The sequence below is a fragment of the Peromyscus leucopus genome, chromosome 4 (assembly GCF_004664715.2).
Source record: "Peromyscus leucopus breed LL Stock chromosome 4, UCI_PerLeu_2.1, whole genome shotgun sequence".
Taxonomy (NCBI): Eukaryota; Metazoa; Chordata; class Mammalia; order Rodentia; family Cricetidae; genus Peromyscus; species Peromyscus leucopus.
Genome location: NC_051066.1, coordinates 150,670,176 through 150,695,343, shown reverse-complemented (window position 1 = coordinate 150,695,343; position 25,168 = coordinate 150,670,176). Strand labels below are relative to the sequence as shown.

At 54.1% G+C, this 25,168-nt stretch overlaps 1 protein-coding gene across 1 annotated transcript in view; it reads left to right on the top strand.

The window, feature by feature from the left end:
- The window catches only part of Kcnb1 (potassium voltage-gated channel subfamily B member 1), a 91,608-nt gene continuing 66,440 nt past the window's right edge, over nucleotides 1-25,168 (top strand). The window contains exons 1-2 of the mRNA XM_028868563.2: nucleotides 1-51; nucleotides 1,098-1,829. Coding sequence (XP_028724396.1) covers nucleotides 1,263-1,829 — 567 coding nt within the window. The 5' untranslated portion in view covers nucleotides 1-51; nucleotides 1,098-1,262. The remainder of the gene's footprint in view (nucleotides 52-1,097; nucleotides 1,830-25,168) is intronic.

Here is a 25,168-nt window from a genome sequence, read left to right as displayed (position 1 = left end):
GCGGCCGGCGAGATGCGCGCGGCGCGGCCCCGGGAGGCGGCCGGCCTGGGGGTGAGTGTGGTGGGGGCGGTGAGGGTCCACCCCGGGGCGGGGGGGGGGCGGGGCGTGCGCCCGGCGTGCTGTGGGCCCCGGGAACCCCCCGAAATCACCGGTGCGTGGCGGGAGGAGGGCACGCTCCGAAAGGCCAGAAGATTCCGCTGGTTTCCCCGCCTCCCACCTCCCCCACCCCTTCCCTCCCGAGCCCGGGCAAAGGCGCAGAACCCGGAGTTATAAAAAGCCATCGCCGGGAGGAGCGAGGAGGAGGAGGAGGAGGAGCGGGAGGAGGGGGAGGAGGAGGAAGGAGGGGGAGGGGGCGGGAGGGGAGCATTGAGCAGGCTGATCCGGAGGACTCCGCGCCCCTCCTGCGCTAGGGTTGGGGGGGGGCGCACAGGGAGGTGCAGACCCCGCTGGCTTGGTTCCTTCGACTCTCACCTGGTCTCGGGAGCGACCTCAGGTCCTGATGTTGTGAGGAGTGGGGTCGTCCCAGGACAGGGTTGCCTGGTGACCTCCGACAGGTGGGCATCTGGTAGCCTCCACAATCCCCACTCGATCCAAAATCTTTTAAGATTTAGAAAAAGCAAGCCCAATGCCATCGCTATGCTCCCACCCCAAATCCTGAGCATCTTGGGGTGGGAGGAGATGAGAACTCACTAAAAAGAGAAAAAAAGAAAGTTCTCCCTGCCTCTGTCGGTCTCCCCATTGCGGGGCCAGGCTGGGCATTCCATCCCGAGACCCGCAGAGCGGGGAGTTTCAGCACTCGACGGGGCGGACAGCGCCCCGGGCGGCCGGATTGCGCCAGGGCGGGGGTGGGGCTTCCCGGGAGCCTCTTGGGGGCCTCTCCTGCCGGGAGGGCCACCCCTCCCTCCGTCCTGGGGTGGGGCTGACTTCAGCACCGGCGGGAGGGACAGCGGCCATCAGTCCTCCCCCCCCTCCCCCCCGCCACTCCCCCCCTTGAGCCGCTTAAGCCTCGGGAAGGTCAAGGCCGGTGGGGACCCTGGGGGAGGAACCTCGCAGCGCGGTTCGCTGACCCGCGTCCGCTTTCGCTTTCTGCCTCGCAGCCGTCGGGATGGAGGTGAGACGGCAGCCGTGACGCCCGCCCTCGAGCACCCCTGCACCGCAGCGGCCCGCAGCGCTCCCCGCCCCCCGCCCCCGCAGCAGCGGGCCTTGCCGTCGAGTGACAGCGGCCTGGGGGGGCAGGGGGGGCGGGGGCGGCCGGACCAGCGATGCCGGCGGGCATGACGAAGCATGGCTCGCGCTCCACCAGCTCGCTGCCGCCCGAGCCCATGGAGATCGTGCGCAGCAAGGCGTGCTCACGCCGGGTGCGCCTCAACGTCGGGGGCCTGGCGCACGAGGTGCTGTGGCGCACTCTGGACCGCCTGCCCCGCACGCGCCTGGGCAAGCTCCGGGACTGCAACACGCACGACTCTCTGCTCCAGGTGTGCGACGACTACAGCCTTGAGGACAACGAGTACTTCTTCGACCGCCACCCGGGCGCCTTTACCTCCATTCTCAATTTCTACCGCACGGGCCGGCTGCACATGATGGAGGAGATGTGCGCGCTGAGCTTCAGCCAGGAGCTGGACTACTGGGGCATCGATGAGATCTACCTGGAGTCCTGCTGTCAGGCCCGCTACCACCAGAAGAAGGAGCAGATGAACGAGGAGCTGAAGCGCGAGGCCGAGACTCTGCGGGAGCGGGAGGGCGAGGAGTTCGACAACACGTGCTGCGCCGAGAAGAGGAAGAAACTCTGGGACCTGCTGGAGAAACCCAACTCGTCGGTGGCCGCCAAGGTGAGTCTGGGGTCTGCTCCCCTCATGGAGGCCTACGCGGCGGCTCCCGACTCCTCACGATGAGTACTAGTGAAAGACAGGGACTCCGAGTGAGTTCTCCAAGGACCACCACTCTTGTACCCTTCCCATGTGTCACGAGATACTCCCCCGCAATGATTCAGTGCTGTGTACCCCCACTTGGTTGGGGGGAAATGGTTTATAAGACTCTAAAATGCTACAGCCGCCATGAGAGCAGAGGCGCGTTTTGCTGGGTAGAGTCGAGTGTCTTGCCCTTCGGGCCCCGAGGCCAGGCCGGGGTAGGTAGCCCTGCATTTGGAGTATCTAGCCCCGTATCATAGCCCCACTCGGCCACTAAAGAAGGGTATAAACGCAGCCTACAGGCACGCGTGGTGAAGGCTGAGGCACACACAGGTATTTTAAGAGATGACAAAAGATAGGGAAGTCTAATGGCAAGGACAGCCTGCCCAAAGGCTCAGGGACTGTGGGTGAGGGGCTGGTTGGCTCCTTGTTTATGTACTTGCAGTGTGGTGCAGTTTCAGTCGGCTATTGGAGGAGGATGTGGATTTCCAAATCAAAGCAGAAGATAAGCCTAGAGAAAGGGGCAGGAGTGGGTGCTGGAGACCACACAGGGTGGGCTGCTGGAGACCACACAGGGTGGGCTGCTGGGGACCACACAGGGTGGGCTGCTGGGCAAAGGTGGAAGCCTCGGGGGCCGGGAGGGGCTCGGGGTAAGGGCCTGGGCAGGTGCAATTCCTCCGAGTCAGGTTGGCACCAGGGAGTGTCTGGAGGGTGAAGGCTGTCTCACATGGCCTGCGTGTTGGGTACCAGGAGTAAAGGACATCGCAGTGTGTTCAGGGCTGCATGGGAGGTTGGGCAGGGGCCCAGAAAAGAGATGTGTGGGAATCCAGAGAGATCAAGTTCGGAAAGAGACAAGAACGTCTCTAAGAGTGGAGCCCAGGAAGCAGGAGCAGAGGCGAAGGACCGAGATGGCCTGTTCAGCCGGCCATAGTTGAGTAGCAATACTGGCTCTTGGCCAGCCTGACCTCTCAGTGTGGAGTCTTGGTGGCTTAGCTGGTCCCTCACTGGTCCCTTCTCTGAAGGGACTCTGGGGTCATCTCCAGAGACTGCAGTAGACACGGCAAAGGGTGTCTAGTGGGGTGATAGGAAGAGCCTATAACCATTTTCTGTCGCCTCTGGGCTCTGAGGACATAGAGGCCCCTGGGCCTGGTCCTCCTCCTCCTGGAAGACTCTGACCGTAATCCTTCCCTGTTTCCGTGTCCAGAAAGCCTCCCTCTAAGATGGAAGGTACTCACCCTTAGCCGGCTTAGGATCAACAGACTTATTTTGCTATTTCTAGGCCTGACACAAGTTCCCCCACTGTTGAGCCCATTGAGACCCAGGCAGGCCCCTCCTTCCTCACCTGCCCCGTCCTTAAGACGATAGATCCAGGGACAGGAAGTGGGGATTTGCCCTCCCCACGAAGAAACAGCCAAAGGACCGTGTTTGAGTTGGCATCTGGCTGCAGGGCATAGGCGGGCGTCTTGCAGGAGGCAGCGTGTGGGAATGAGCAGTCTCTCGTCTTTCTCCACTTAATCGGCTCACCCGGACAGCATCTTGACCTCACTGTGATCCCGGGCTGGGCTGTCAGCTCACATTCTGGCAGTTTCTGCAGCCAGAGCTGAAATGGGAATACTCACTGACTGTCAGTATAGAAATGTTGACAGCCACTGACAAATACAAAGGCAGGGCTCAGAGAAGTGGAGCAATTTGCCTAAGGTCACAAAGCCCCACATCTAGAAGTAGCCAGAAAGGTACCCCTCAGTGAAGTTTGGAACACCCTGTTCTTTCTGTGGTGACTGGGGGCCACAGATGCCTCCCAAGCGCCTTCTCTCACTTTGCTTCCCACAGTCCCTTCCCCAGCAGCCCAAGGTGCAAGTCAGATTGCATTATTCATGTTTGAAACCCACGGAGGTTTCTATCACATTCAGCATGAACTCCACATGCCACCGTGCATCTGAGGTCTCAACTCTGGCCTCGGGGCTCCTGGGGCTCATCTTTTCTGCTCTCTTCTGGCTCATGTGGTCCCAATTCCACCGGCTTCCTTACTGTTCCCAAGCAGTGATCTGTCCTACCCCAGAACCTGTTCACTTATACTTTTCTGGCTGCTGACAATTGCCTTCCCCAGATCGTTCCATGGGCTCCTTCTCTCCTTGTCCCCATTAGCTACAGACCCTGCTCTACTGTTTCCCCTGGAGACCCCCTTGACTCCTGTCATCTCCCGGTACCCTGTTACCTCATGCAGTATCTTTCCTGCATGAGCTTTAAACTGTTTGAAATCATATTTGGTCCACATGCTTCTGTTCTACACCCACAAGGATGTATCATACGCACTGCTGTGTTCCCAGCATACATCATGGTGCCTGGTTTAGAGGGCTCCAAATAACTATATGTAGGATGGAGGGGTGTGTGTGGGGTGTAGATGGATGTTTGGGTGAATGGATGGATGGATGGTTAGGTAGGTAGATAGATTGGTAGATTGGTGGGTGATGGATGGGTGGATTGGTGGACAGATGGATGGGTAGATGAGTGGATAATGGATGGACAAGTAGATGGATGGATGGATTGGTAGATGGGTAGATGGTGGATGGATGGATGGGTGGGTGGGTGGGTGAGTAGATGATAGATGGATGGATGAATGGATTGGTAGATGAGTAGATGGTGGATGGATGGGTGGGTGAGTGGGTAAATGATGGATGGGTGGATGAATTTATGGATTGGTGGATGAATAGATTGGTGAATGGATAGGTGAGTAGATGGATGGGTGGATGGATATATCAAGCAAGCAATCAGGCACTGACTATCTCAGGGTCCTGGGTCCTGTCAGCCACTCCTTTCTCACAGCCCTCCTGTGGCTCCTGCATCTTTGCTCTCTATCATCCGCACCTGCACCCCCCCCCCCATCTGACAAGCTCCAAAGCCAAGCCTGTTAGCATGATGAGGCTTGGGGGAAGGGTTCTCAGAGAACACACAGGCTGAGGGCCACATGTGGAATCATTTCAAGGTGCTTGTGAGGTACAGAAATGACCACCTCTCACATATTCTGGAGAAAGGACTGGCCAGGGTTGCAGGATCAGCCGACCCCTCTCTACTCTCTGGCCTGAAGCCATTTTTTTTCCACCTCTCTCTTCCCTGCCTCCCATCTGTAAAAGGAAGATTGAAGGCCCCTTTGCAGTGACATTGTGTCTGTGGTAGCTTAGCTTAGTGCTCAGCTAAGGTGCTCACCCTCAGGGAGGGTGCTCTTCTTCTCAGTACTGAGTTGCTGTGTCCTTCCTCTGGGCAGGGTGGGCAGCAATCACTTTCCTTCCGATCGCATCCTGGGGAGCCTGAGCTGATGTGGTGAATAATTGATGGGCTGTTCTGCCGAGTGAGGGACAAACCAGCGCGCTGGGGCCCTGGATACTCACTCCATCGGGGAGAGAAGAGCAAAACCCATTAGGCTCTTGGGAGGTAGGGTCAGCCCTGTCAGGCGGGCGGCGCTGGCATGGCCTCCTCCCAGGCTCTGCTCTCTGGGAACACTCTCAGGCTTCTCTCAGTGGGGTGTGAGGAGAGCTAATATGTGAGGCTAGATTAAAGCTCCAAGACAGCTTCCAAATTGCCAGAGTGTTTATTGCGCTGGGCACAGATCAGTGGTCTCTGGAGCTGGTGTGATCCAGAAATTCCTTCTGCAGCCTTCCTGGGCAGTGGGGAGCCCATTAGGGCTTCTTTGGGTTGTGAAGTGATAAAGCAGGAAACTCAGAGCAGCTTCAACAAGGAGGAAGATGTCTCACGGCACGTCTCCTCACATTCCAGGACAGCAGAGGTTTGGGTTGGCCAGGATTCTAGGGGTGTGTGTGTGTGTGTGTTTAATTACATTCATTTGTTGCTTTGTATGTGTGTGAGAGCCTGTATGGAGGTCAGCTTGGGGGAATCAGATCTTTCCTTCACCATGTGAATTAGGCTTGGTGAGAAGGGTCCTTGCCTGCTGAGCCATGTTGCTGGCCCTAAGTGGTGCTGTTCTGAGCTGTATGTATTTTGTTACATTTGTTTATTATTTATTTATTTCATGAGTGTCTGTGTGTGTGAATGCAGTAGCACTGTTGTGGAGGTCAGAGGACCACCTGGGAGAGTTGGTTCCCTCCTTCCATGTGGGTCCTGGGAATTGAACTCAGGTCATCAGGCTTGGCGGCATGCCGTCCTCCACTGTGCCATCTCCCCAGCCCAGGATTCAAGATTCTCCCCATCTCTCTGCTTCTCTAGACCCTGAAAATGACTGGGTACTTAAGCTTGACGCCTCGTGACAGCAGGCGACTGTCGGGTTCCAGCCCTCAAATGTAGACGTAATGATGTCCACCCCTCCCCCCAAGAGGGGTTGTTCCTCCTGTGCTCCAAAATGTGCTCCATTTTGTTTTCCTGTAAGGACAACCTCTTCCAGGAGTTCCCTAGCAGAAGTTTTTGATGGTGTTGTCCATCGATCACAGACTCATGCTTCAGCAGTGAGGGAATCTGGGAAAGCAAGTGGCTGGTGTTTTCGGGTGGTCGAGGGCACGTGTTTGGTAAGTGAAAACAAGACCCTATCAGTGGAGGAAACAGGCTCCATGGAGTGAGGTGCCTTCACCCGAGCCTCGGCTAAAAGGACCATGTGTTAAGGAGTCGGAATGGTGGCGTCAAGTGTCTTAATTACCGTTCTGTTGCTGTGACAAAACGCCATCACCAAGGCTAATTTAAAAAAAAAAAAGCATTTAATTTGGGGCTTGCTTACAGTTTCAGAGGGTTAGTCCGTGACCATCATGGCAGGGAGCATGGCAGCAGGCAGACACGGCCCTGGAGCAATAGCTGAGATCTACAGGGCAGACTGGGCTTGGCATGGGCTTTTGAAACCTCTGAGCCCTCCCCCAATGACACACCTCCTCCAAGAAGGCCACACCTCCTAATCCTTCCCAAACATTTCCTCCAACTGGGGACCAAGTTTGAGCCTATCGGGACCACTCTCATTCAAACCACATCAAGGTTTCGACCTGATTCTTCTCAAGCTTGGGTGGACCAGTTACACCATCTGAGTCAGTTTGTCTTCCCAGTGGGCACAGTGGCCACATTCACCCTCGGGGATATTCTAATGAGTTAGGGGGATTTCAGATGGGAGAATGAAGCTTGAGATTAGAAATTATAAGGGTAAAGCTGGGAGCGATGGATGGCACATGCATTAATCCCAGTACTCGGGAGGCAGAGCCAAACAGATTTCTGTGAGTTTGAGGCCAGCCTGGTCTACAGAGCGAGATCCAGGACAGTCAGGGCTATACAAAGAAACTCTGTCATGAAAAACAAAACAAAAGAAGAAGAAGGAGGAGAAGGAGGAGGAGAAGGAGAAGGAGATGACATTATAAGGGTAAAATTTGGAGGCCAGGATTAATCAGTGAAATGCTTGGCTTGCCAGCATGAGGGCCGGAGTTCAATCCCAGCACCAGTGTAGAAAAGCCAGGCATGGTGGCATGTGATTGTAGCTCCTGTGCCAGAGAAATGGAGACAGGAGGATCCCTCCTAACTGGCCAGCCGCAGGTCCTGGTGAGAGACCCTTTTTCAAAAAACAAAGTGGTGAGTGACGGAGGAATGACACTCTGTCTTCTGTCCTCTCCATGCCCCCCACATTCACCTACACATCTATACACACATAACATCAGAAGGGTAAGCTTTATTATTATATTATATCAAAAGGGGGAGTGGCCATTAGCTGGGACAGAGGCTAGACTTTTGCCCCCACTGACTGTGGGGTGCAGTGCATGTGGGTTTCTTTCTCATCGTTTCTGAGGACTAAGCATACGGGTGAATCCCTTTGCTCCTGCAAGTCCCGCGTAGGAAACGGGAATTAGGAGGAGGCCACCATGCAGGCCCAGGACATGATCAAGTAAAGAGTCTAGCCAGTTCCTGGCGTGAGGCGGCACTTGGCGAGTGGCCCACACCCGTTCCTGGCATTCCCACATGTCCCCCTTTCTAGACACATGTCCTGTTGTGGTGCTGGATGTAGCTTGATGAGGTCACGGCTTTCCCCACCTGACTAGGGGGATTTGTGTGAGGAGCCACTAGGCATTCAGGGTCCCCTGTGCTCTGTGCTGTCTAGCTGAGCCAGGCAGGCATCTCAGAGGCCTGTTTGACTTACAGGGATCGCTTGCCCGTCAAGACCCAGAATCCCAGCTGGAGGTTCTGTTCCAGAACTGATTGTGATTCCTGTCTTCTCCTGACTGTGGCCTCTGGACCCTTCCTAGCCTTGTGTTCCACTCTGTAAATGAGAGTGCTATAAACCCGCCCTTGGGGCTGTGTGAGGGTGAAATATGATCGTGTATGAAAAGCACTGAAGTCATACTTGATGAATCCAGGCTCCTCGCCGGGGAAAGGGGAACCCAGGGGCTGGAATGCTCCTTTGGCTAACCTAGTTACACCAAGATTGGGGCCATTCCCAGGTCTTTGCTGTCTCATCTGTGATCCAGGATCTCTGGTCTCCACCCCAGGGGAGCAGTGGCAGAGCTGGAAATTGGCAGAAGGACCCTTAGGAAGGCAGAGTGCTGTCCAAAGGAGCATGGGAGTTGGGGAGAATTCTCATGCTTGGGCACTTGGTCCAAACCCAGCTCAGTGACACCCTGACACCATACTCAGTAGCACTGTGGCCTGGATGGCAACCTCTTTGCACAGCTGGGCAGCCTTGTTCCTCACCCTCTTAACTATGTGATTTGGGGCTAGGTTCCTTCAGGTGACAGCCACAGCTTTGGCTTCCTCATTGAATTGCCCCCAGAAGTCAGTGGTCACCCACATAAGGAGCACACAGTGACTGGAGTGTTTAGGGTCTTAATGTCTCTCTTGATCCATCTGTGGAGTAAATAAACCCCTTTCAAAACGTATTTCTGAGCAAATACCACATGCTTGCTGCAAGTCTGCAAGCTTTTTCTCTGGCCACTGGAGCCCAGGAAAGTTGGGGACCCAGCACCCCAGCAACAGCTGTCCCTGGCCATTGACTGTGGGAGGAGCAGAATGATGGGTATTGCAGCCGCCTTGTTCCAGGCCGGCTCTCAGCTCCTCTTCAGGATGGAGCCAAGGCCTGAGTTTGCTTGCTAACCACTTTTCAGGAGGTCACTTCCCTCACCACATGTACTTAAGATTCAATTCTAGAAGAACTAACCAAAGATTGGTCCATAGAAGTCTCACTTGGGGTGTCCTATGGGCTAGAAGGGCATCTTACAACAGACCCCCTAGCTGGGGTGGTCTCAATAGCACGGACCCCAGGCTGGCTGTGCCCACTCAGTTTTGCGGTTGTTTCTTGGATTAAAATAGAAACAAGAGCAGCAATGGTGACAGTCACCGTCAGTGCCGACCCAGTGCAAAGGGCATTAAATGGGGCTGGGGAGATGCCTCGGCGGGTGAGGTGCATAAAGACCCAAGTTCAAATCACTAGAACCCACGTGAAGCCAGGCCCAGACCGCACAATGTAACCCCACTGTTTCAAAGGCAAGATGGGGTGGGGGGACAAGAGGCTGGTGGGCAGCCAGCCTGGCGTATGTAGTGGTAAATAACAGAGACCTGATGTTAGACAAGGTGCAATGACACCCGAGGTCACCCTGAACCTGCCCACACACTGCGGCACACATGTGCCCCGCACAAACACACACCAAGGGGACCCCAACAGCCACGTTGATCTGTTCTACTCTTAGAGGTGTGGAGACTGAGGTCCAGGGAGGGGAGTGGCTGGCCCAGGGCCACACAAGGAATGGGAGGCTGGGCAGAGTCCATCCAGGACTCTGACTGATGAGTCTGTCTTGAGCAGTGGGAATAACCTTCAGAAGTACCGACGAGTCCCAGGGTGCCCCGCCCCCAGAAGCCACTTTTCTTACTGGGAAGTGCTAGGAGATAAGAGACATGCCCAGTGTCTCCTGCCTGGCTTGGGAGTGGTCCTGGCTCTGTCCTCAAAGGGCGCTTGATGGACCAGATGGTCCTGGAGACACAAGAGTGACATTTACTGTTATCTATAAGATGATCTACACAGAGGTGTCCCTGTCTGCTCCCTAGGTGAGTGTTCTTGCTTTGTGTGTCTCTGGTAGACTGAGGTAGGGCTTGTGACAGGAAGGCCACCCCAGTTCCAAGTTGGGAGAAGGGCAGGAGCCAGAATCCACAGATGAATGTCCAATTCTCATGTTTTTCCATTGGTGACATGAATGAGATGTAATGTTGTCATATGAGACTCTCCTACAGACTAGGGTGTGTCCTGGGTTCAATCCTATCCTCTGGACTCCCAGGCTGTGTGTGCCCCAGAAGCACCTCACCTTACTGGGAGTGGGAAGTGACTGCATCCTGGGGTCACTGGAGCTCTGGTGACCAGGGCCCTTGATGGGAACATGCCCGGGTGCTTTTTAAAATTTGCTGAAATTTTGTAAAATCCACATAATGTGAGATTTTCCATCTTCTCCATCTTTAAGTCTGCAGCTTAGTGTACTCTAGTTGTTGTACAGTCAGCCTCAGGAAGGGTCGCTGCATGGAGCCACCGTTCCCACCAGACAGCTCCCACCCCCAGCCCTGGTCCCTCCATCACCGAAACCGAGCCACCCTCACCACCAGACAGCTCCCACCCCCACCCCTGGCAACAACACTTGGACTTCCTGTCTCTGAATTTGAGTCTTACAGGAAGCTCCATACAGGAATCACACATCGCTTGTCCCTGGTGCCTGGATTCTTTTATGTGGCATAATGTCCTCAGGGTTTGTTTGCACTGTGGCATGTCATAATGTCTTCCGTTTTAAGACTGAATGCTGCTCCTTCATGTGGACATCCTATGTTCCATTTCTGGCTTCATCTGTTGAGGGACACTTGGGTGCCTCAACCCGTGGCTGCTGGGAATGTGGGGTACAAACAGCTGTGAATCTGACTTCCAATTCTTTCCAATCTGTACCCAGAAGTGAATCCATTATTGTTCATCTCTGCTCCCCTTTCTCGTGTGTGTGTGTGTGTGTGTGTGTGTGTGTGTGTGTGTGTGTGTGTGTGTGTGCGCGCGCGCACGCGCAGACATACTTGTGTATGTGAGTCTGGGTGTGTACACGTGACAGCACACATGTGATGGTCCTCTTATTCTCTGTCCCAGGCTGGCCAGCCTGGGAGCTTGGGGAACCTCCCATCTCTGCTTCCCAATCACTGGCATCACAGATGTACCCTGATGCCCGGTTTTCACGAGGGTTCCACCACTGCTGTGTCGTTTTCTCCATGGCATCATCTCCCTAGCTTCATGGTGAAGTTTTTAAGAAGCTGTTTCTGCACCAGCTGTACCATTCCCTCGACATTCCCACCAACAAATCGAAAGGGTTCTAACTTCCTTACACCGTGCCAGCGTCCCACTTTTTTTTTTTTTTTTTTTTTTTTTTTTTTTTTTTTCCGAGACAGGGTATCTCTGTATTTCCCTGGCTGTCCTGGAACTAGAACTCATTCTGTAGCCCAGGCTGGCCTCAAACTCAGAGATCTGCCTGCCCCTGCCTCCTGAGTGCTGGGATTAAAGACGTGTTCCACCATGACGATCCCACTTAAAAAAAAAAAAAAAAAACAACAACAAAAACTAGTCTCAAACTAGACATCCTCCTGCCTCAGCCTCCCCAGTGCTGGGATTCCAGGTGTGCACCACTGTACCAGCTCTCTTTGTTTGTGTGCAGTAGCCGTTCAGATGAGCCTACCTCCCCTGTGGCCTTGTACCTACCTCCCTAACATTGGAGAGACACCTTGCTCAGATAAAATTACTTTATTATTTATCTAATAAGCTTTATTTATGTGTGTATGTGGTGTGTGTGTGTGTGTGTGTGTGATGGCCCTCATGTGGTGACAGAGGACAACTTTCCTGAGTAGGAGCTCCTCTTCCACCAGGTAAGTTCCAGGGATCTGACTCAGGTCGTCAGGCTTGGCAGCGCATGCCTTTACCCTCTGAGCCGACTCACCAGCACCCTTTGTTCAATTTTAAAGTCTCATGGTTGGACTGTAAAAGTCCTTTGGTGTGTGTGTGTGGGGGGGGTGCACCTGTGTGTCTGGAGGTCAGAGGTCGGCCTTGAGTGTTGCTCCTCAGGAGTCATCGGCCTTGTTTTGTGAGGCAGGCTCTCTCACTAGGAACTTCTCCTGTCTTTTTCGGCTAGGCTGGCTAGCCAGAGAGCCGGAAGAATCCCCCATTCTCTGACTCTGAGCGCCACCCCAGCACCAGCACACCTGCTTTGTCCTGTGCGTTCTGGTGATTGGACTCGGGTCCTAATGCTTGCACAGGGAGCGCTGGACCCGGGGAGCGAGCCATCTCCCAGCCTTTAAAGCCCTTTATATATTCAGGACATCCATTTTTTATCAGCTGTGTCGTTTGCAGCTGCCTTCCCCCGTCCCGTGGGTGTGTTCTCTCGGCTGATGCTGACGTTTGCAGCCTAGCTCCTTTTAACTTCGATGAGGTCCAGTTTGTCTCCTTTTCGGGCAAGGTCTTCTGTATCCCAGGTTGACCCTGACCTCTCCATGCAGCTCAGGATGACCCTGAACTTCTGATCCTCCTGCCTCCAGCTCCAAATGCTGGGCTTGGGATCAAACCTGGGACTTGGAGCATGCTAGGCAAGCATCCTGTCACCTGAGCCACCTCCTCAGCCCACCCTTATGTTTGCTTCCGTTCCCTGTGCTTGGGTGTGGTCCGGCCCCAGGCTCTCTTCTCGGTCTTGTGGCTCTGGTCTCACGTGTGGCCCTTTGCTGTGGTGTAGGTGGAGAGTGAGTGGCATTCTTTCCTGTGGGTACGCTGTTTCCCACCCCGTCTGTTTCCCTGGGTGACTCTGAGTGGCAGGAAGCGCCATGCAGGTGCAGTAGGTGGCTTGGGAGGAGAGTGTTGATGCTCATGGGGCCCCACATTCTAGAAGCTCTAGAAGTGTCTAATGGCCTTCTGGGTCGGGGCAGCCAGTCATTGCTGTGGGATAATGGACATTTCCAGGCGCATCTCCCTCTTACACCTATGGAAGCTTGCTGGAAGAGGGCTTTACTTTGGTGGCAGCTGAAGGGGATGTGGCCATGAGGATGGGGAAGACATGGCAGTAGGAACATGCGGCCTCTGGACATTTGTCCAGAGTGTGGTCACTGCTCACCACCCACTGCTGGTCCTGCCCCCTCCTCTCTTACCCGGAGCCCCTCGCACCTGCTGCTTCCCCCACCCCAGTCCACACCTTACCTTGCCTTCCACACCCACCAGCTGGTTCCTTTGCTCAGAATCCCCCATGCAGAGTGAGGCTGTAGCTGTCAGGAGAGAGCTGGCCTAGCATGCAGGAAGCCCTGAGTTCTGTCAGCCGCGCTGCCCTGCGTAGACTGAGCCTGGTGGTGCTTGCTGATAACCCAGCCTTCCGGAGCTGGGGCAGAAGGATCACAAGTTTGAGGCCATCCTCCACTACTCAGTGAGTCCAAGGCCAACCTGGGCTACATGAGACTGTCTTAAAACAACAATAAATCTGACAGGGCCCCGCTCCCCTCTCTATGCCCTGCACCCTCCTTCCCTACCAGCCCCCCCTTCTCAGTTCTCCTCATACCTCTCTTTCACACAAACCAGGCACTTTCCCACCCCAGGCCTTTGCACTAGCTCTTGATTTTTCTGGGGACAGTCCTCCTGGAGACAGCCACATGATTCACCCCCCCACACACACACACACACTGTGTTCGGATGTCTGCTCAGATGCCCATGGTTCGGGCAGTCTGTGGTTGGGGCCACTCTGCATTAGAGGCCTTCCTCAGTTCTGTCTATGCCTGTCTCCTGCTGGCTTCATTCACACACACACACACACACACACACACACACACACACACACACACACCCCACCCCTGACTGTGCATTCCTCCCTCATCGCACCCCTTGGATGTGGTTTTAAAGGACAGGACTTTGTCTGGTTAGGTTAAGGCTGCCTGTTCAATGCTTAAAGCAGTGGCTGTCAGAATAAAACATCAAGACCTGTTTGATGAATGAGTGAAGGAAGGAAGGAAGGAAGGAAGGAAGGAAGGAAGGAAGGAAGGAAGGAAGGGGCTGTCACAGAGCTGGCTGAGAATTTCTACTAATTGGAAAAAAGGGAATTGTTGATGTATGGAGGACCATCACTGTCATTACTGACACGTGGCTAGATGTGTGACCGTCAGCCACATCTGCTGCCTTTCACTGAAGAGCCTGTCTGGAGCGTCACACACCCCAGCTCCTCGCCCCCGGCCTCACCCACACACCCCAGCTCCTCTCCCTCAGCCTTGCTTCTGTTTGGGGACGGTCTTGGGATGTGTAACTGACTGCATGCCCAGGGTGCATCGCAGGGTTCTGAGTGCCCTGTGGAGAGTGAGCATCATCAAGACAAAGGTAAATCCTGCTCACAGGAAGTGATGGTGAGTTGTAAGAGGGTGGAGGCCAAACCCTGACTGAGTGGTGGCTGGATCCTGGATCCAGACTGTCTGTGAGACTGTGAGGCAGCTCCAGGGAGCCACTGCCCTGTGGGCACAGATATCCAGTCTGTCTGTGGGAGTCTTGGGCACTGCTCGGTGTTAGCCTGGGGTGGAGTGCCTCAGTTTCCCCCACTGCACAATGGAGGCAGCTGCAGCCCTCTCCTGTGAGGAAACTGTAAGGGCAGTGATGGGCTGACTGTGATGAACCAAAGCCATAAACAGCCCAGGCTGTTGCTGTGGGGCCTGGTCATGCCCATTCAGTCAGGATTTATTGAGCTCTTGCTGTGTGCCTAGCACTGTGCTGGGTATTGGGGGCCCTGCAGAGGGAAAAACAGAGAGGCTGACCCCATAGCCCTGGCCTTCTAGAAGGAGGGAGAGTGAGACAAATACAGACACTGATGGAGTCATGGCAACCACAGAGGAATCGGGAGACAGTCAACAGATGGATGCTCACTGGACAGGCGACGTCAGTCAGTGAGGAGCGACCAGTGAGCAATGCCATTGTGACCATTGTTATCGTCTGTGTCTGTTCAGGACACATAAAAATATTTCGGGATGGAACACATGCCCCCTTTCTGGCTTTTGGAGGCAAAGTCTCATGTAGCCCAGGCTGGCCTAAAACTCACTATATAGCTGAAGATGACTTTAAACTCCTGGTCTTCTGGTCTCCAGCTCCCGAGTGCCACATGCCAGGCGTGGTCACAGGCGTGGTCACAGGCATGATCACAGGCGTGGTCACAGGCATGGTCACAGGCTGGTCACAGGCGTGGTCACAGGCTGGTCACAGGCGTGGTCACATGCGTGATCACAGGCGTGGTCACAGGCTTGCTCCAATGTGCCTAGCTTTCACATCAGTCTTGATTGTTAGAATATCATGAAGTGAGGGCTGTGGGGTAGGCAGAGAGAAGTGGCCCTTTGCCTTCACTTACAGACGGGCCATCTTTGGACACTTGAGTTGTCCTACATCCCCACTGCTTCTCTTTCACTTGGCAGTGGGATTGGCCTCCACTGTAACTGGCCCCTGAGGCCTGGCAGGCAGGAGCAGGCTTTGCGAGGACAAAGTTGATCGCCAGCTCCATGCTATCACTTACACCTGTAAGGTGTCAGTGACTCACAAAGCTTCTAAAAGTAGACAGTCATACTCGCAATAGCCGTCAGGACCCAGCCCTGACTTGGCCAGGCTGGCCTTGCCCCTCAGATCCTATGTAGACCTACTTGTGCACAGAGGTAGCTTGATTGGCAGCCACCCAAGAAGACAGTCCAAGGCAGTGGGGAGTGTAGCGGACCTCCCACCGCTGACCGGCACACTGAAACCCTGCATCTGCATGAAATCTCTTACTTGTTCTCACGGTAAATGTGCCTCTTCATCTTGGGGGATCTTTAAAGTAGTGGCGGCAATTTGTCTTAGTCCCCCACCCCCAGCCTGGGGATAGTCTCTTCAGCTCCAGAGTTGCCAGTCCTCAAGTTAAGTGGGTGTGCATGTGCCCGGATGCCACCTATTTGTGCAACAACCGTTTAGTGTGTGTTATCATATGCTGGGCATCGTGCCGGGTGCTGAGGAGGCAACTGTTGGGACCTTTTGGTTACAGGTGACAGAAATGAATCTCAGAGTATCGCAAGCAAAACCGTATCTAAAAATTTCTGAATTAGGTGAGGCTTCGGGTATGTCGGAATCTAGAGCTTGCAGATGTCCTCAGGTTTCCTCCATCTCTAGGCTCTGTTCTTACCTTAGCCTTCTCAGAGGGAAGCACCACCATGCCTTTGGCATGCCAGGCTTCTGTCCTGTGCACCATGTCAGCAAAAACTCAGAGTTGATTTTCATTGGCTCATATCTGAGCCAATCACTCAGCTGTGTCTGGGTCATCAATGGCCGGTGCTGACATGGCCTGAGAATGAGAAAGAAGGGTGTCCCCAAAGGAAACTGGAAACACTCTGACCAAGAGACGAGGACCCGTGTAAGCTGGGAAGAGCTGGAGGGTGTTCTGAGTCCCTGTGTGCGGCATGTGACGTTATCTGACCCTTTCTCAGTCTGTTTTCCCAGCTGGGAGATGGGCATGGCGGCCCCCAGTGTTGGCAGTCAAGTGTCTCACTCCTGGTGCCACTCTGTGCCCAGCAGGGTGCAGAAGCAATGCTGGTGTCCCCAGCCCTGCCTAGCAACACCAGTGACCTTGTGGCCTGCTTTACCACCACACAGTGACCGTGCAAGAGTGGGAGGGAGAGGCCCCAAGTCACCTCCATCCTTAGTGGGGACAGTAGCTTCTCAGCTCCACAAGGCTCTGAAAGCTTGTCTCATGGAAGGTCCCACCCCTGGAAGTGTTAAGCATTTGAGCTCTTGTTGGCATTGGGGCCGGGGGAATGCGCGTCACACTCTGGTGAGCCACATGAGTGAACAGCCCTGGGAATAGCAGGTGGGGGTTGAGAGCCCCTAAATCCTGAGGTACCCATTGGTAAGGCCAGCTACACATTTATGAGGTGCAGCCAAGATGAAAATGGGAAATCCTTCTTCAAAATGTTGTCAAGTGAGGACAAAGAACAACTCAAAACATGCCTGACAGTGGCACACGCCTTTAATCCTAGCACTCCAGAGGCAGAGGCAGGTGGATCTCTGTGAGTTCAAGGCCAGCCTGGTCTACAGAGAGAGTTCCAGGACAGCCAGGGCTGTTACACAGAGAAACCCTGTTTCCAAAAAACCAAAACCAAAATAAAAAAATAAATAAATAAATAAAAAGAACTCTAAACATAGGGCAGAGCCTTGGGCACCTGAATTTGTTTCAGGATGAGGGGTTTGTTTCTTTTTATTTTGTATGTGTTGGTGTGGTCACACTTGGCGTATGCAGAGGCTCACATCACACCTGGCTTTTACGTGGGCTCTGGGGATTGAACTTGAGAACTCATGTTTGAACAGCAAGCACTTGACTAACACCCATCTCCCCCGTCCTAGAGTGGAGCTTTGGAAACACCAGGCCCTGAATGACTGGGTCGTCCCTCAGGTGCCTTCAAAGCGGTGCCACCATGCAGAATGGCCTAAGTCTCCTTGTCTGGGGATGGGAAGCCTACCAGGAGGATGGCACCCACAGGAAGCAGCTGGAAGGAAGGACTGCAGGGGCGGGTCCCAGATGGCTGCCTGCCAGCCCACCTTCACCAGAGGTGGCTGGCAGGGACAAGTGTGGACTGCAGCAGACCTGAGTACCAGCTATGGAGGTTGGCCACTGCTCTTGAGAGATGGGCTGGGCCCTGGTCAGCAGAGAAAGTGACATGTCACATGAGCTGTCCCAAGTTCAACATGAAAAAGAAGCTATAAAGTATAGAGAAGACCGTGGGCCTATTGCACACTTGTCCAAGGGCCACAGGCACTTTACAACTTATAATTTTAGGTGGAGGATGTTTTGAGACAGGATCTCATATAGCCCAGGCTAGCCCCCAACTCTCTTTTGTAGCCAAGGATGACCTTGAAGCCCTCATCCCCCTGTCTTCATCCCCACTCCCACCCCCAAGTGCTGGGATTACAGGCATGGGCCGCGATGCACTGGTTTATGTGGTCTGGCCTCATGAGTGCTAGACAGAACTTCGCCCTCAGTGCTGCAGGGCCAGATTCTTCCTGGCCTCTTGTCATGCTCAAGCCCTCAGCAGTTAGGGAGGGGTCTGAGGAGTCCCCAACTCAAATGCCAACCTTGCCATCTCACCTGAGACAGGCTGATAGACACACCCCGAACGCTCCCTCTGACCACTCTGTGGCACAGCTGCCTGACATATGCCAAGCTAACCATCCTTTATTTCTGGTGATGCCAAGGCTGGAACCCAGGGCCTTGCACATGCTAAGCAAGTGTCCTACCTCTGAGCCACGATCCCAGGCCCTCCCTAGGAGATTCTAGGAGAATATTCTATACACTACCGCTGAGCTATGGTGTAGCTTCTCATTGGTGGATTCTAGGTCAGGGCTCTACTGCTGACTACACCTCCAAGCCTTTCTGGGGTTCCTAGGCAAGTGCTGTACTGTTAAACCAGGGTCCTAGCTCCTTATTGCTGTGTTCCAGGCAGACACTATACTGCTCAGCCACAGCCTCAGCCACAGACACAGCCTCAGCCACAGCCACAGCCACAGCCACAGCCTCAGCCTCAGCCTCAGTCACAGCCACAGCCACAGCCTCAGCCACAGTCACAGCCTCAGCCACAGCCTCAGACTCAGCCACAGCCTCAGCCACAGCTTCAGCCACAGCCACAGCCTCAGCCACAGTCACAGCCTCAGCCTCAGACTCAGCCACAGCCTCAGCCTCAGCCACAGCTTCAACCACAGCCACAGTCTCAGCCTTCTGCTCCATCTTTTTATTCTTGGCATCAACACAGCCCAAGGTGGCAAGGATTTACGAAATGAATGACTTCCACGCAGGTGAGCCTTGGCTTCCCAGACGAAGTAATCTTCTACCTGGCAGACACCAACACCAGTCAGGGCAATTAATGGGTAAATCTTAAGCCCATTAAGTAGTGACTTCTGAGACCTTCACCCTGCCTCTGACCAGATCCGAAAACGGAGGGTACAGCAGAGGCCAAAGCAGGCAAACCACGGATGTTGAGACTGTCAGCTGAACTGGATCCAAGCTCAGGCCCTTCATCTGTAACATGGGTGTGATGGAGTCCTCGGGGCTGTCAAGAGGCCGGAAGGAGATGAGGCGCAGGGCAGCATGGCATGCAGCAGTGTGAGCCATTGCTTCCTCTGTCTTCCTCCTCCTCATCATCTGAGCACTTGGTGGGTTTCCACAGACACACTTGAACTGTGGCAGCGGGTGACCTTGAACTTCTTTTTATTTCTTTTTCTTTTTCTTTTTTTTAGAGACAGGGTTTCTCTGTGTAGTTTTGGTGCCTGTCCTGGATCTTGCTCTGTAGCCCAGGTTGGCCTCAAACTCACAGAGATCTGCCTGACTCTGCCTCCAGAGTGCTGGCATTAAAGGTGTGCACCATTGCAGCCTGGCTGACCTTGAACTTCTGATCCCCCGGTCTCCACTTCTCGAATGCTGAGATCACAGGTGTGCATCACCATACCTGATGAGGTGCTGGGGATGGAGCCCTGGGCTTTGTGTATTCTGGGCAAGATTTGACCTACTGATCCATATCCTAGCCCCTGGAAGGAGGCTTTCAATCATTCAGCATTGCATCCGTATGGGGAAACACCAACTCTGTTTCAGGCAGAGGGACCTGGGCGTTCAGTGATTCTCCTGGGAGATTAGGGTGTCTGGGGTTTGGCTTTCTGAATTGGAATCCAGGCACCCAGGCTCACTGCTGTGTGTCCTGTGTTGGACACCACCATTCAAATTCAAGGTCACTGTCACCCTCGGTCGGAACCCTCAGATCCATAATTGGACCTAGGGAGTAAGGCCAGAGCATCGTTCTGTGTGATAGAAACTAGCAGGCAAGGCCAGACAGCTGATGTTCCGGGTTGGAACTCATGTCCAGAGTTGGAATCCCGAGGCTCAAGGTCATGCAGAAAAGAACTGCAGCTCTCTGCTCATCCCAGCGCGCGCCTGCTCCCCCTCTGCATGCCACTGAGACTCCATCATGTCCTCCTGGCAGCGGTCCTGAAGAAATGGAAACCACAGAAGGTTCCCAAGCCTCCACTTAGCCAGCAGGCTCTTCCTACCCTCATTGAGCAGGGCAAGCCTGGCTCTCCTGCCCAACCTACCACAGTCCCTGGAGTCTGGTGTCATCGCTGTGCAGGGAAGAAGCCTGAGGCCTCTCGGGGCTCCTGGAGGACCTCACCATGTCAGACAGGGGTTACCGGCTGTGCCAAAGGCTTGTGGCTACGCGGTGTGGGAAGGTGTGACGAGCAGAGGCAGTTGGGAAGTGGAACAGTCTGCAGTTTGCTGTGGTCACTGTGAATGCCCTGTGGGGCCAACTGAGAGCGCTTCATCCATGGTGGAGTGAGGGCTACTGAATCAGCGTAGAGTGGCAGGCGCTGCTGGAAGGGGCTGGTAGGAACGCTGGCCGGCACTCCCCAGGCCCACCGTTAAGCTCACCACACCACACCACACCCTCTGTGTTGCATACCCAACTCGTCCTCTGAGTTTCTTGTGTTTTTTTTTTTTCCTCACAGGCCGGTCTTTGAGGCCTCTCTGTGTCTGTCTGTCTCATCCTTCCATGTCAACATGTCCCCTATAGAGGACCTTGGCAGGCTTTACTCAGTTTCCCCCAAGATGCCCAAACTTTGTCCAGCAGAGAGTCTTGTTTCCTGGCTTTCTCAGCAAAAGCCCAGGACAGGCTCCTCTCGGACACTGTGCAGACACAGTCTGCTAGGGACAAAGGGTGGACATGGGCCGGAGGATCGGCTGGGTCTCAGGCCACTGTGACATCTGGAGGTGCCCGATGTGGGACTGGCTTCAGTTTCTTTACTAGCTTGTTTATTTTAATGAAAGCAAGTGGATGGTTGGGGAATTGACTTCACAAGCAGCTTGCCAGAAGCCACACAGTGGAGTTGTGGCTAGAGCCCCTGATGGGTGGACAAACAGGTACCAGCTGGCTCAGGTAACAGGAGTTGGGTCCAGACAGTTGGGGAGGATGGAGATGGGAGTTGAATTTCATCCTGGGAACTGAACCCTTCTGGGACTGGGAGACTGACAGAGGTTCTCTCAAGACTCTGGTGCAGAGCCCTCCCCAGGGACTAGAAGGATTCTCTCTCTCTCTCTCTCTCTCTCTCTCTCTCTCTCTCTCTCTCTCTCTCTCTCTCACACACACACACACACACACACACACACACACACACACACACCCTGACCAACCCAGGGCAATCCCTTCCTGTAGCCCCAGGGGTTTGTCGCACCTTGCGCCAGCATGGGACACACACCACCTGCAATGGACTCCCTAGTCCTGACCCTCATCGGCCTTGCTGCCTGGTAAGGTCACCTTGGGAGCCTCTGTACCGGTGGCTGGGTTCCTGTCTCACCTCCGAGCTTCAGATTAAATGGCCTTAACAGAGATTCTCCGAAGAGTCTCCCATGTGGGCCAGACCAGGTTAGCTGCCCAGAAACAAAGATTGGTCAGCTGGTCCCCAGGGAGGGACCACCCTCGGTAGTTCTCCTCAGACTTTCTGCCTCCCTGCAGGAAATAGCCCCAGAAGGAGGCAACTGGGATTTGGATGCCTTGCTAACACACAGATGGCCCCTTTATCCCAAAGAGAAGGCACCAGGCTCCTGTCTCTGGCAAGAATGCCAAAGTATAGTTGCCGGTATATTCATATTCATATTCATATTCATATTCAGAAAGGCCAAGAATCCGGTAGCTGTTCCGTTGTTCAGTCCATGAGGCTGCATGGCTCATCATTCTCAGTCTGGTGCTGGAGTCCCAGAGGATTCCTGAAGAGCCCTGGTCTTCAGTCTGTGGAATCCAGAGTAGGTGATCCTAACCCGGTGAAGGAATGGATGCCTCAGCAGCAGGATGGATGAACTGGCCAGTGAGAGCCAGGGCAAGCAGGCAAAGACAAAAGCTTCCTCCTTCAAGTCCTTTTATGTGGCCGCCACCAGGAAGTGTGGCCCAGATTTCTCATGGGTCTTCCCCTCTCAAATGATCCAATCAAGAAAATCCCTCACAGGCGCGCCCAGCTGCGTGGGTTTTAGTTGATTCCAGATGTTAAGTTGACAACCAAGATTAACATCACAACCAGGGACACATTGCTGACCTAGGAGACCTTCAGGTTATCTTTACTCTGGGGTCTTTGAGAACTGCTGAGCAGGGAAAACCCACATGTCCCTTAACTAAACGTCTATCCCTACAGCAGGGCAGTTCCCAAGCCCCACACAGCTAGGGTGGCCGAGTCTCTCCCCAGACCACAGGTCAGTGTCTCCTGATCTACATTCCCCATGTAGATCTCAGGACACCTAAGTGCTGGATCCCAAAGTTTAGGGTCTCAAGTGGGCACCCTAAGAACCCAGACTCCAGTCCAGTTGATGCAACAGCACGAGGAATTTATTGAAGCTTCTGTACAGAAGGGCAAACTCTGCTCCTAAGAGCAAGAGCCACATCTTACTGCAGCCCCATGGGGGCTTTTAAAGGAAAAACCCACAAAAGCCATAAGATTACAATTCCCATACAATTTTGTTTCACATGATCATGGTCTGGTCACAGAGTGATCACAGAGTGGGTACAGTTACGTCAACAGGTACATTCTTCCTGAAACCTCAAGGGGGGTATCAGGGCGGGAGTGGAGTTTACACAAAGGTCACAGTGGTCCTTCCTGGAACACCTGCAACTATCCCAGTCACAGTGGAGCACATCTCTTAACAGAAATCTTTTTACATTGTTACATTGTGGCAGGGGTGATTGAGTAGTGGCTGAGTCAGCTTGCCCTTGGAACTAGATTTTTAGTTTCTCATTCCCTGGTGCTTGAAGTTTCTCTTTTCCTGAGGCTTGGGGGTGTAAGCCTGAAGGGTTAGGGTCTTTCACTAAGCACGTTCTCAATGCCTTACACTCTTTGTAAAAGCCCCAATGCAGACACCTAGCCACATGTACTTCAGCCCTCCTGCAACAGCCTTTTCGGGTGGACACTGGGGCCCAGAGAACCCTCCTCCTTGCCCAGGATCTGCAAGGAGTCCAGCCAGGCCTGAGCTGGGGTTCGATGAACATGCTAACTCTGAAGCCGGGGCTTTTCCTGCCTTTGTACAAGAGGAACCTCAACGATAACACGTCCAAAGCGAAACCCCTATCTCTCCCCTTCAACCTCTGAGGGGGGTTCCCCGATCTTAGCGTCTGATTTAGATACAGAGGTTGAAAACTGAGGGCCGTGCCGTGTGCCTTCCGCTCACGCTGTGCTGGACTCTGCGCTGACGCCAGGCCCGGCTCCCCAAGCTGTCCACAGTCTGACCTCTTTTCACCACCCCGTTAACATCTCTGACCAGGAGCTGCGAGCAGCTGCTTCAGGGACCTCACAGTAAACACTTCCGGTCTGTGGCCCAAGAGGCAAAGTCAGGCTGTTAGAAAGTCGCTTAAAACGGAGCCATTTAAATCCAGGAGAGCTGTCTCCATTACGTTTTTATTTTCACATCTTGCCTGTTGCTTGGATTTTGAGACATAGTCTTGTTATTAAGCCCAGGCTGAAACTGGAGATCCTCCTGCCTCAGCCTCCCAAGTGCTGGGATTCCAAGTGCATACAATGACACTCAGCACTGAGGTCATTCTGTGGAAAATTGGCATCCGGCTGTATTTCCTCCAGCAGCGGTCATTGGCTGACCTTTGACCCGCGGTCGGTTACCGACGTCTGGACACAGTTCTGGTGTGCGGTGAGGTGAATGTGCATACAGCATTTCATGAATAGAGAGAGGACCAGAACACCGCTGAGCATCCGTAGCGGGTAAGCTCAGAGGTTCCCACTCCCACCTGAATGATCTATTCCTGAAGCCGAATGTGCTGGGGTAGATAGCCTGCAAGACCCACTAACTGTCACCTGTCACCTGGACCGCTCCTCACTGGACCCCTGCTTCCCTCTTCTCCCCACAGCAGCCGTTCTGAGCGAACTCACGTCATACCATGGGGCCTGTTACACAAAGCCTCATCGCTCGGTGTAAAAGCCACTTGTTTATAGTGCCCAAAAGGCCCTTGTAGGATCAATCCTCCATGTCCCTTCTGACCTCTCCCCTACCTCCATTGTGAATCTGCCCCAGGGCCTTGGCACAGGCTGCTCTTGATATTATTGGCCTGACTGGCTACCTCCCTTCCTGGTTTGTAGACTGCGACTCCTTCCCTCACGGTCTGCTTTCATGTACCAGGGTCCACCTCACCCCTTTCCCTGCCTGCATATCTTCACTAGAGCAACTGTAGTCTCCTCCCGGACCCACGTTCAGCACACCTGACTTTATGAGGTGTGGGACAGGGACTTTTGGAGGTTTACTGAGGTGTCCCGAGAATCCATACCTGGCACACGGTAAGCGTTTGATTAACGTTTGTTAATGGATGCTGTTAGCATGGTTCTTGAGGCCTCTGTCCCCAGGCAGAGAATCTTGATCGCAGTTCACTCACTTCAGAGTGTTGAGCTGCAGGCTGGGTGCTCACTGTAGAGGGCTGTGCCCAAGTGGGGGCTATAGCTTGGTCTTGTATCAGGACATTGTGGCTGTGAGTCCTTGTCACCTGGGGTGGAGGCTGCAGGCCAGGCCCTCGGGTACCAGAGGTCCTTTATCTGTGTCTCTCCTCTGCTGTCAAGCACACCTCTCGCTCTTCTGTGCTCTGGGTCCCCCTAGTCCCAGCCCAGCTCTCTTGTCTCTCTCTATCATGTAGCTTCCTTTGCCCCGTCTGTTCCCTGGCTGATCCTGAGCAGGCGCAGGGGCTCTGAGCCTGAAAGCTCCATCCCGAAACCCTCTTTGCCGCATTGACTCTGGAGGTGTGTACATTAGATGGACATTAGTATATTAGTGTGCCGCCCACCTGAGGGTGTGGACGATGCCCTCCGAGGTCTCAGGCTATGTTTAGTGGCCTGTCCTGGGGGCTGGGTGTGGCTGCTTCTGAGGTTGCCCTGAGTCCTGTTGCTTTTAAGGAACTTGTATAAAGGGTGGGCAGCTGGGACGGGAATGCCGTAGGGTTCCCCTGACATCCCGTGGCAGATGGCACAGTCACACCTGACTGCCGACAGCACTGAATGCTTGCTCTTAGCTGCTTGGAGGATGCCACATCCCAGCTGTCCCCTCACACTTGCTCCTGGCCTCTTGAGGGGTTACCACATGTCCTGGCTCCCCTGTCACACCCAGCAGCCCTGAGACAGGTACAGGAAAGCTTGGTCCTCCTGCTTCCAGGTGGACTGCCCTGTCTTGCAGAGTTCCCGGGGCTCCCATAGGGTCAGGTCAAGGTCAAGACCAGGTTTCAGCTGAGGCCTGGCCCCAGCAGAGCCCCTA